Below are 12,781 nucleotides of genomic sequence, written 5' to 3'. Positions count from 1 at the left end.
TATAATTTCCAACAACATTTTCAACATTTTATGTCATCGCAATCACAAAACATAATCATGTTTGATATATATATTTATAGAGTTATAAGTATATATGTGTATCTAGTTCAATAGGAATTCTTTTCACAATCTTTGCCCCGTTTTAACCGAAGCAACGGAGGACCACCTTTGACTTTTTCGCCTGGAGTGCATTAGTAAATTGAAAAGCAAAGGTGCATTGCCTTTATGTCGCCAACTACATGGCAAAAGGATGATGATTTCTCTTCACATTGGCATAGTGAAGAGAGCATGCTATAAATAAGCAAGGAGTCCTCCATCTGCCATCTACCCATAACCAATTCAATCTTTAAGACATAAGCACTTGACATTCACCCCGCAGGCAATATTATTAGGTGAGGTTTGCAGTTAGTGGAATGCCGGAGATTGAAATTGCTTTAAGATATATTTTTAGATTAATTATGAAACAGCTTGTTGGACAGAGGGATAAAAGCAATGACACGACATTTTTGTTGCAAATTTATCTCAAGTATGGGCAACGAGGCCATCGAACGAAAGAAAATGTAGACCCAGCAACTGTCAAACTTAACACTGCAAATTTAAAAGAAAAAGTATTAATAATGAAAAAATGAGAACTTCGCCAACTATGATATAGATCGAAGTCTCTATATCCTTTTCACAGGGCGCTGCACTTTTAATTGAATCAAATTTTCATAAAGAAAATATTTCCAGGTTATTTTCTGTCCACATACATATGACCTAAACGTAGTTTTATATGAAAAAGTCAAAGATACATATAGCCTAACTACTAAAAGTCTAAATTAATAATAGGAATTTTCGCAAAATACTTTTGTGGGGAACTCAAGTTTTTGTGGAATAGTTAACTAACACATGAACTGAGTGTGAGGTACACATTTGATTTGTTTTTATTAAATTGGCTTAGAGTAAAACTGTTTCCTACTTGTCGCTGAAAGGGTATCAGTTAAGGCGAACCCGAATTAATCAAGCATGAAAAAGTGTTTGCAAAGAATTTTCTAGCCTTGGCCATTTATAATTTTTCCTTTCTTTTTCATTTTACTGCCATTACTTTGGCCTCCCTTCCATTTTTCCCATTTGCTGAACTGCAAAAAGTTGTCGGATTTTCTTACTTACAATTAGGCGTCCAAGAGTCAGCAGAAAAAAGGACAGAGAAAAAGCTAAAAAAAAAAAAAACGTGAAGAAACGAGAAAATGAGCGAAAGTAACAAATTGGAATTGAAATTTAAAGGATTTTTAGTAAGCATTAGAAATGAGTTTGCCTGCCCCTCTTCTTGCCATTATTTTTATGATATTTTTTATTTAGCTCAACAAGTAACAAAACTTTCTACATTGAGACGGGAAAAATGTACAAGTATTGCCTTAACAATTTCCTCGGTTTTATTTTCAATCAACAAGGAAATGAAATTGTCAAACCAAACAACAGAGTGAAGGTTGTTGGTGGGGTGAGAGATTGGGATCAAGGCGGAAAAGGGCTCAGCGGGTCTTCAATTTAGTGAAAACAATAAAGTGAAATTATGGTCAATGACAGCTGACATTTAAGCCCTAACACACATACAGACACACACACACACAGGCACACCAATACAGGCACACAAAGGCATGCCCAATGCTCAAAACCCAGGCGAGTCCATGGCAGGCCATTCAAATGGAAAATTTCAATCCTTTCAATTTCACAACTGAAAATGGCAGAATATATAAAGTCCATATATACTTATATAGTATATAAAATATATAGGTATGTATACGTATATTGTATACTCAATCAAGTTTCAATACAGTTAAAGTTCTGGCTCAATTTGCAATGCCATTTTAAGCAATTTGTTGTAAAACTAATGCAGCTTGACCGCAAAAAAACAAGAAGCAAAAATGGGGAGATGATGATGGGTTGGATGAGAAGGCGGTTCGTCCAGACCCGAACTAATAATAAAAATGTTAAAATAAATCTTTAAGCTGTCAGGAGGAGAGTGAAAGAAGTGAAGTCTTCTTTCAGCAGCAGATTTATGCAGCCATTGTGAAAGGACCCTCTTATATATTTTATGCGCATAATGGCCAACTACAACAAGAACAACTCACTCAACACTCGCACACACTAGCACACAAACACACACGCATTGTCCTTTCGGAAAAAGGATATGGATGTGGATGTGGATGTGGCTGTGGCTGTAGATGTGGGACGTGTCTGCCTTGTTTAGTTGGCCTGAGGTTGTTTTTTGTTATTTTCTTGTTATTTACACAAAATTGCGCCTGAGGTCATTCGGTTGGTCCTGTCATTGAAGGTGTTAAAGTTCAAATTGTAACGCATAAAAGCATAAAAATTGAGTGGAGACGAGACCGAGACTGGGACTGGGACTGGGACTGGGACAGAGGCAAAGAAAGAAGGAATAATTCAAAGACCTTTCCTTTTGCATTTTGCTTTTGCTCTTCATCTCTTTATCGTTGTCTATGCAAATAAGTAGATATGTAGTTTAGTCATACTTATATACATACATACCTATATAATATATGAATGTAAGTATGTAAGGATGGCTCGAGGACAAACAATTTCATGCATTTCATGCTAGTGAATGAAGATTAAAGTGCCAAGGCCTTTGCCACGGACCAGACCCATATCCTCTTTGGCCAATCGTACAAAACCACACAGCATAAATGATACTGCAATCCAGCTGCACACGGCCATTAGTAGAGTTTTGTGGTTTTTTTGTATACGTATTGGAATTCGTATTTCGTATGAGATTTATTTTTCGATTCACCCCCATCCATAGATATCGGTTCAGTACTCTCAACCAATTAACGTGCTTTCATTCAGAATGCTAATTGAATTTCAGGGGGTCCCTGCTTTTCACTTGCCATATGTAAAATGTTCAACAAGTTGATTTTAAGCTTCCTTTAGTTTTAATACCCTATACTAATAGACTAATTGGACAACAGAGTCAATATATGTGTGACTCAAGGGAAAGTTAAGTACTAAGCTTATCGACATTTCTTGAAAACAGACTACAAAGCTATGTCTATGAATTAAGAAGCAAATCTTTTTATTTGGTTAGTATAAGGTATGTCAATGTCGTATCCCAGACTTGGCTCAATTTTTGTTCAGTTTCTGGCTCAAGCGGAACGTGGCCATATCAAATTGCAATTCTATTTCCTTAATATTGTCTGAATAACTGAAAAAGTAAAGTATCTGTATCATTGAACTTGATTTTGTTTTTTTGCTTTCTTATTCAAACGTGATAAATACATTTCCACATATCCTTAGATTTTTTGCCAAAACAAGTGCTGACCAAAAAGAATTGCGAGTTGCAGAATACATTGATAAGAATCAATCAGAAAAAGTCAATCCAAATGCAGACACAGTCATTAGAAACGCATGATATAATACAATTATAGGTTAACACGTTCATTTCGACTTACGTAGTATATATTCTGTAAGTATGTAATAAAATCTATACATTTATTTAAGTGAAGCCATTGTCTAAGTCTACCTATATCTACATATATCAACTCAAAAAATAATTAAGTTCTTTTTAAATTTGATAAAATTCTAATATATAACTGTATTCACTTCAATTATAACATCAAGTTTAGCTCTCCAATGCCTTGTAACTTTTGTAGTTAGGTTTTAAATATTACATACTGAAAACGAAATAATAACTACACTAAGAGCATTTTAATTTAAACATTTAGAAATAGTTTCGATGCGTTTAACTAAAGTGGTTCGTGTTACAAAGTGTCCGCTCCTTAAAAAGGACACCGTTTCTGGTAGTTTATTCCTTGAATTTTTCGTTTTTCCAACATTTTAGTATTTTATATCATTTTCCTTTATTATTACACATTCTCACTAAGCTAACTTTAAGAGGATTTTGCAATTTTTCTACTAAATGAAATATTTCTTAATAAATATTTGTTAGTTCCATCAATAAATTTCTTTCAAATAGTTTTAAAAGAATTTCCTTTTATTAAGAGAAATTTCTTACCACTGACATTGTGAAATATTTTATTAAATAAATTACCAACTCTTTTGCTCATGATTAGCAAGAATATGTATACTATATAAAATGTAAAATATATTTTTGCAAAGTAATTAGCTTGTATTGAGAACTTATTTTAAATTAATTCTTTTTAACCTGGATTCATCTATCATTTATATATATATATTTTTGGAAACAAATCAGGCAAAATTGAAATTCAAACAAAATGTCTAAGAAGACTTCAAGCAACTGCATGTTGGCACGAGAAGTGTGCCAGTTGAAAGGTGACCAATGAGACAAATGATTACCTTGCAGGCAACTTACTACCTGTTCCTCCACAGCATTGGTTCGAGCACAGAACAAACAGCTATGTCTACTGGTTAAACAGGTGAAGGATAACTGCAAACAGGAGGGGCAGTCTGGATCTGAAACCAAGGAGAGTACGTTGCGAAATTTGAATCCCTGTATAAAATGCCTTAATCCAGACTTCTTGTACCACCTGGGGATGGATACGGAGAGCACGAATTTCCCAAATGTTTTTGGCGATGTACGAGTAAGTGGCCTCTCATTTTGAACATCTTTTGGCTGCTTCACTAGCTTTATTCGCAGTTTGTTTGCCTAAGTGGCCCAGCCCAACGGGCTGAGAAATTTGCATCGTATTTTATGGAGGCCATTGGACTGAAATTGAATGCGGCTGTCAAATTGAAAGATTTGGCTGCAGGTGGTCATCGTTATGCCATGTTTAAGGCGGGTCCAGTGCTATGCGTTAGTCATGGAATCGGCTGCCCATCGTTAAGTATTGTGCTGAATGAGCTTATTAAAATGATGCACCATGCCAAGTGTCACGATCCGGTATTCATTAGAATTGGCAGCTGCGGCGGAATCGGATTGGAAAGTGGAACTGTCATAATCACCAAAGAAGCCGTTAATGCCGAGCTTACACCCAAGTATGAAGTGATAGTCCACGGAAAGCCTGTCCAGTACCCCGCTCAATTGGACGAGGATCTAGCCAAGGAGCTGCATTCCATTGCTGATTCTTGTAATGCCGATTATGATACCATACTGGGCAAGACCATGTGCGCCCATGACTTCTACGAAGGTCAGTCACGTCTCGATGGGGCATTCTGTGACTATACGGTCGAGGCGAAGAAGGCCTACCTCCAGAAGTTGGCTGACAATTGTGTTACCAATATTGAAATGGAAAGCTTGGGTTTTGCCGCTATAACCCACAGGGCCGGAATAAGGGCAGCCGTTGTTTGTTTTACCATTGTCAATCGTTTAGAGAATGATCAGGTCTGTTATTTTTAGACATAACTAATATTTAACAACCCCATAATTGCATACGCAGGTTACCGCATCACCGGAAACGATGGGTGAGTGGCAGTCACGACCTCAAGAGCTGATAGCTCGCTATATACGCAAATCCATCTACGGATCTGACGATACTTGCGAAGAGGACGACGAAGAGCTGAAAAAATGTGACTGCGATGAGAATGCAGGTTGCTGCTAATCCGCTTGCCACGAAATACTTAATACTTAATACTAATCAGTCAAATTAACTCCAACGTTTCCATGGTGACATTTGTAAAAAATTTAATTTCTAATAAAAATTAAAGGTTTGTAATCGTCCAAATTAAGTAAGTTGTTGCGCCGATATCAGTATATACTTTTTTTTTACATTTAGTAGGTCAATAAAATGTTACTGCACAAAAAGTTTTCTTATATAATATTAAGCGATAATTTGAAAGAGACTTGATTTACTTACACATTTTACATGTCTATTATACCACTTGATGTTTATAGGTCTTAAGTCTCATATGGGCAACTTTATTTTGTTATATTATTTTAATATACCCTATTTCTTATCTGGTTACCACAATCGCTGATATTGGTGGATTCATGTTTCAGCAATAATGTTCTTACCTATTCCATTATAGTTTCAAGGATGTGTTAACACTAAAATAGAACTCACATCTTAAGATTTAGCTAATTTTAAACTGACTTCGACTAAAAAGATCTGGAATTAAATCACAGTCGAGATGAATTTCCATTAGTTATTAAACGCGGCGAGTTTTACATATTTTTCTCAAAAAAACTAATTCTTTATTTATTTTGCTTCAAAATATTAGTCCTATTCTTTTAATCAATCCTCTTGAAGGATAATTCCGAAGCAACAATCAAAAACTCTTGTATACGGCTTTACTGTGCTTATAAAAGCTTCAATTCGTTAAGTCCTATTAAAAATAAAACACTTTATTTAATAATCATATTTAACAATCAAAAATAATTTATTTAACAATCAAAAATAAGTTTTATTTTATTACAGATATATTCTAGATTTGTCACCTGCTGCTACTTTGGCGTTTTTTTATTTTAATAGTTTCAGATATAAATTTTACACTATACTTCGTTTTAGTTGATGAGATTAGCAGTAATAAAACATATACTGTATTAATACCCCAACTTAGCGTACATACATATTTTATTAAATGAAAATACTTCCATTCATGTATTTTGCCAAGCGCATTCGTATTCTGTAGATGCAATCCAATTCAATAGATGATTGCCCCCACAAATTCTCCTTGGTTAGTCGGAGGAAAATGGAGCTGACTACCCACAGTCATCGAGTAAGTTCTGCCAAGTTCAGCAATTCAGTTTTTGATACTCTGCTTGCGCCTGACAGTGATTGTTGTTTGTATGCCCCAAGGAAGTGAGCTAGGACACCGGTATTTGAGGTGGTTTTTCAGTGCTGGTGCTTTTTCTATTCAACAGCTTTTTCATAGAAAAGCCTGGCCAGTTATTGTTGCGGTCAATCCTTTCACTTGAAATCTGTTTTAGTGTGGTCTCAGGAACTCCATTCATTCATTTCTTGGAAACTTGTTTGGTAATTTAATATCTTAAAGGGACTTTCTTCAAACGACTTCTACATTCCTATTAGGGATAAATGGAAAAATTGATTCTAAAAAGTACACATTCCAAATACGTGGCCTAGACCCCACTTGGATCTGGCTACACCCATGTGTGAGCAATGTGTATTTACTTTCAATTTTTGGCTTAAAAATCATTTATTATAAGAAGGACGATAGAAATATAGAGTCAAGAGGCAAAGAAGGAAACGGAGGATACAAGTAGGAGAGACAAAACACATTTGCCTTCTTATCACTTAGGCCAGGATTCAACGTTGTACAGTTTTCATTTGCTTTTCTCTCTTTTTGCCTTTTTCGGCATGAAGACTAAGAGTGTAGAACAGGGGCTGGAAAATACGAAGTGGAGGAGGGGTATATAAGGAGGTTGTTGTAAACAAACAACCAAACTTGGCAAACAGCAAGACCAAAAATAAAGAAAAGTAAAAGCGAAGCGAAAAAATGTTCTTGTTAACAAATTGCAAAACATTTGCTTTTTGAAGACAAATTACTCGTGGTAAAACAAATTGCTTGTTACTCCCCACCCCTCCTAACTGTCTATCTATCTCTCTCAGACAGGCAGCAAGAAGGAGAGAAAGATGAACCGAGGGAAAGATAAGTTGTTATTTCCTTTTTCCCTCTGCATGTGTTTAAATTTTGATGTATGTATGGGACAGGAGTTAATGCACCTGAAGTTGAGTCCCTATCACAGACTAGGAATTCTGTCTTCCTCATGCCCTAAGTTTCAAATGCACTTGAGCCTAATTAACATTAACTCAAATGCAAGTGCTACCTTAAATATCAAATTATTTTTACTTCTAATGGGATTTCGAAAGAACAATTTCAATGGATTTTCATAATTAAATAGAGATGGTATTAACAAGACTTGTAAGTATTATAAAAGACCCACAAAATTGTTATCTTTTTAAGTAACTTTTCAATAAAACTGTATTACTTTATTGTATTTGTAAATTTTTTGTTTATATGATATCTTTTAAGAGTAATCATCCAATCTAAACAGTAATGTTAAACTGACAAATATTAATTTTTATGACAATAGACAAAAAAATAACAAGGTTATCTGTTTCTGAGGGAGTCAAAATTTCAGCGCTGTCGGTCGTTCAGCGGTCTAGGAAAAGATTGCGTTGATTTAGACGGAAGAACAGACAGACGTCTCGCCGTGATTAAGAATAAATATACTTCGTATGTCGGTGATGCTGTGTTGCTATAAAAATCAAATCGATTTTATGTTTACTGAGAATGGCCACGAAATCTAGTAATTGCGGACTCTCCAACACTTTCATATGATAGGTGTTGCCTTTTTAATCTCTATCGCTCTCACGCCTGAAAAAATTTTAGTTTTTTTAACGGCAAAATTTAATTTCTTAAATTTTAGGTCACGTTACTGCTGGGGAAAGCTCGATGTGTGCCTAAGGCCCGATTCCCACTCGTTCCATCTGTGGGTAACGGTTGGAATTAACGGTGGATGTGAAGAAGTTATTTCCACAGGCCCCATCCAGCATTCCTAACATCTGATTTTACAGATGCCATGGGCAGAAGTGTTTCAAGGTGTACCGAGAAAAATAAAAATTTATAATTTCTGCAACTGTTTTAATAATAGCCATTCCCGATACATTTACCTGGCCCATGCCCATGTTTTAATATACATACATATGTGTACACACATACCCATGTATACATACATATGTGTGTGTCTGTCTTATAAGCATCCCATCAGTAGCGTTTCCACTAAATTTAACCTAAATTTATTGTTTGCATTTCCATTTGTAAATATACATATACATACATATATGTATGTAAGAACCAATCGGCATTATTGTCTACAATAAAAAAATAAACGAATTAAATATGTAAACAATTCAGATAATTTTTTCACATGTAGATTTATGTTCGAAAGTTCGATGTTGTCGAAAATGTCATACAAAATCAATCGTCGTCATATTAAAACTCCGCAACGAACATTCTCTTCAGATTGGACAGACATTTGTTAACCCTTTGCAATTTAATAAAATTTTGTTTCTTTGTTTGTTTTGCTTCATTCATTGTTTACATTTTTGCTGCGAAAGGCACGTGTTTTTCAGTGAATGACAAAATTGTAGTGTTGTATTCGCAAAATATCGATAAAAAGGCCAATAGAACCGCCTGAGAAAGGAACGTCTATTTTTAATGCTGAAATGGATGGTAAAATTTTGGCACGGCAAAATCCCCAAAGAGATGGCTGATGGTCGCCAGTGTGAATCGGGCCCAAGAAAAATATTCAATAAATCAAAATGTTTTATTTCATTCGTCCAATGCATCCGCTTTCGTGGCCAGTGTTGCCATATTGGCCTATTTTAAGCTAGATTTAGCTTATTTTAAAATCAATTAGCTTGGAAAATAATTAAAATGCTTATAGCTTGAAATATAGCTTATTTTAAATTTCATTTAGCTTATTTCGACTTACAAAATGTAGAAATTTTGTTTTTTGATTGTATTGTAAGTTTTGGTAACTTTTATCGATAAATAGGACAAAAATCATCGTATTAGTTTACAAGAATGTTGGCCAAAGCAAAGTTTTCGAGTAACTGACACATTCTTTCGTTGCCATGGTCAAATGCTGCGGTTGAGAGAGTATTCAGCCAAATGAATATTTTGCAAAACCAATTTGCGCAACAAAATGTGCTTAAAAAGTTTGAACGCAATATTAAGCTTATGCTTAATTTGTTTTTGAAATTTTAAATTATTTAATATATAACGGTTAAGAAATTAAATCATCCGCCAAATATGCGGAATTAATAAATGAAATAAATACTTTCATAAAATTAAAATATCAATTATTTTTGTTGTTTTTTATGGTTAGCTTAATTTTTAGCTTTTTTATCTTTAGCTTATTCTAGCTTTTTCCTCAATCTAGCTTGTGGTGTCTCCCAAAATCTGGCAGCACTGTTCGTGGCACACAGATGTTGCCATATTGGCACCAAGTAGGCTTTGACCCGAAAGCGTATAAATATTGCTTCAAGACTTTAAAGTAGTTCATTCATTACTTGCATCCGCCGGGATAACATCTAATTTTTTCCTTTATTGTTCGTTTAAAATATTGCCCTTCTAATGGAATCTTGCCATGCATTTTCAATTATATTCCATTTTTTTTCTTTTTAAATCTCCATTTAAAGAGACAATTTTGAAATATTTTAATTCATTTATTCGCTTATAAATTCCTTCTGATTCATATTCTACTCCTAAATTCGCATTCGGTTTTAAAGTGCGACAAGGTATAATTATCATTTTTCTGATAACAATAGTGTGCGAGTATTCGTCCCGTGCTGTGACTTCATGACAATGGCTATATTTTTCACCGCTGTATTCCATATACATTGTTTATCCAATAGGGATATACCGCGATATTTAATTAGATGGGCTACTATTTTCCCTAAATTAAAGCTGCTCATACTTGAGGATATTTCTTGTCCAAATTGATTGATCGTCCTTAGAGCACTTTTTACCTTTTTTTTTTTACAATTTGAGCCCTCTTTAGCGTCCACATTACGTTCATTAAAAAGACTCTTAAATTTTTCTATTAGCCCATCACAGGAGAGATTGAAGTTCGGCCTTTCCTTTCCAAATTTTTTGAATTTCAAAATTGGCTGAGGCTCACTCTTGTTTTTTTTCTCCTTTTTTTTGCCGCGAGACAAAAATTATTTAAATATTTGTTTCTTTCTGTTTCCTTTTTGTCAATCATTGCCTACATTTTTTTCCTTAGATGGAACATTTTCACGGTAGTGCAATACTTATGGACCATTGGGCTTACGCGAGATTTCAGTGATAAAGGTTCAGAGTTGGTAAAAGTCAATTTTTTTTAAGGGTTTTCGGATTTCTCTTAAAATTGTCCGAAAAAGTTTAAGTTTTGAGGGTGACGGCGAAAGTGGCGAGCAAAAAAGGTTTTTTCAGTTTTTATACCATGCACACATAGGGTGAATTGGTATGTTAAAATCGCCTCTATGTACATACATATGTAACATAGACCTGTTGAAACATCGATGTTTTATTTTTGGTGAAGATATGAATATTCCGGCACTATTTGTTTTGTATACATGTTGTTAATTTACATTTGAAGTATCATTGGAAAAATTTTGAATTCTATATACAGTAGAATCCGCTTATAACGACGCTTAAGGGACCAATCTTTCGTCGTTATATGCGGAAGACGTACTAACCGGAGGCCCTTTCATATAAGTTTGTATTGGGATCAACCAATTACTCATCGAACTTTAGTCGCTATAAGCGGACGGACGTTATAAGCGGAATCGTGATAACAGGATTCTACTGTATGTATATATATTATTTCCATCCGTGGCAGCGCATCTGCTGAGGCTCTATGACAAAGAGGGTTTGCTGTGAGCACGATGCTGGGTTACAGGATCATCCGAACAAAAAAATTGTATTGCTTCTAAAAGTTAAAAAATATTCGCTGGTTATGACGAAGCGTTTTTTTCGAACATTTATTTTTTATTTTTGACATGGTTTTAAAGTAAACATTTCGTTTTTCGGTTAAATTTTTGACTAGTTTTTAATTCAAAAAAAAAAAAAAAATTTTTTTAAAAACGTGAAAAATATGAAAACGATAGATTAAGTGGTTTTCCTGCTATAGTGCTCCCCGGCTTGGAAAATGCTTTTTATCAGAAATTCAACATCAAGTTTTTTATTCTCGAACAATTTCACTGCAAGGCCAATCGATTCAAGTGCTATATCTTTGTGAGCATGTCAACATACTTACAAAAAATGTTTCCAATTACAAATCATCAATAGAAGAAAATAATTATTTAACAAGCGAAAAAATAAAAATTCAAAACTAATCAGTCCCGGGCGGTGATTGAACCAGGCTTTTGTCAATTTTATAAGTATAAAATAATAAGTAAATGGGACAATGCGTTGCTATCTCTGACAACTGAACCGAGTACTATATTTAAACAAAACAAATTTTTCTTCAAACGCTGCCCATATCATCAACGACCCTCCGTGAAAATTTCTTGAAACGTGAACTTTTTTTTGGGCACTTACATCACGGTAATAATTGCGGTAACCATCAGGGCCATCTAAATTGAACTTTTTCTCGACACTGAAAATAATTGTTTTCCATTCATTGTCGAAAAATTTAACCGATCGGTTTTATGCCTAGGCAGTAGTTCCGGTTTGATGAGTTTTTTTTCATATGAAACATTCTCGGAGCTCTGCAGGATTTGCTGCACACGTCTCTTGGATATCGGTAGAGACAATTTATTCGTTATTTGGGATGCGCTGATATTTTCTTTTACCGCTATATTTTTTATTTGCCTTTTGTCCCTGCTCCTTATCAATGTTGGGCGACCAGAACGGGGTTTTTTTCCATAATTTTCCGGGTCTTTCATTAACTTTTCCACCGTGTTTTTATTCCTTACAATATTTTCTGCAATTTTGCGAATGGACATCCCCACATCACGCAGTGCCACGATCGTCCCACGCTCTTCACTGGATAAACGTGCAAAACTAGCCATTTCTTTATAAAAAAAATAGTAATTATGAATTGCAACAAATGTGGATTTCAGTTTAAACTCACTTAATTTCAATATTTTTAATATTTTAAGCAAAATTAACAATTGGAAGATGAAATAATACGTGTTTAGTTATACACAATTGAAAAAATAGAAATCTGTCACACTTACTTATTTCGTTCGCGAAACTCAACACTGGCTTCTAAAAGCATTTTGGTACTTTTTCACATTTTTTTCTTATCGCTCAAGCACACTGCAGCCGAAATATAAGAGGAAAAGAGAAAACGAAAAACTTAATTTTTTGGACAAAATAATGTGATAAGTCTTTGTCCCATTTACTTATTGCCCGC

General features: G+C 34.6%; 1 protein-coding gene across 1 annotated transcript; it reads left to right on the top strand.

Annotated features, from left to right (window-relative positions):
• Positions 1 to 3,280: 3,280 nt before the first annotated feature.
• LOC6642201 (uridine phosphorylase 1) lies at positions 3,281 to 5,633 on the top strand. The gene is made up of 5 exons (XM_002065664.3): positions 3,281 to 3,457; positions 4,205 to 4,284; positions 4,342 to 4,553; positions 4,610 to 5,293; positions 5,349 to 5,633. The coding sequence occupies exons 2-5, from the start codon at positions 4,227 to 4,229 to the stop codon at positions 5,508 to 5,510; spliced, it is 1,116 nt and encodes a 371-aa protein (XP_002065700.1). The 5' UTR covers positions 3,281 to 3,457; positions 4,205 to 4,226; the 3' UTR covers positions 5,511 to 5,633.
• Positions 5,634 to 12,781: the final 7,148 nt, after the last annotated feature.

Source organism: Drosophila willistoni, assembly GCF_018902025.1.
Source record: "Drosophila willistoni isolate 14030-0811.24 chromosome 2L unlocalized genomic scaffold, UCI_dwil_1.1 Seg168, whole genome shotgun sequence".
NCBI lineage: Eukaryota > Metazoa > Arthropoda > Insecta > Diptera > Drosophilidae > Drosophila > Drosophila willistoni.
The sequence above is the reverse complement of the archived record's forward strand: the minus strand, read 5'-3'. Positions and strand labels throughout refer to the sequence as shown.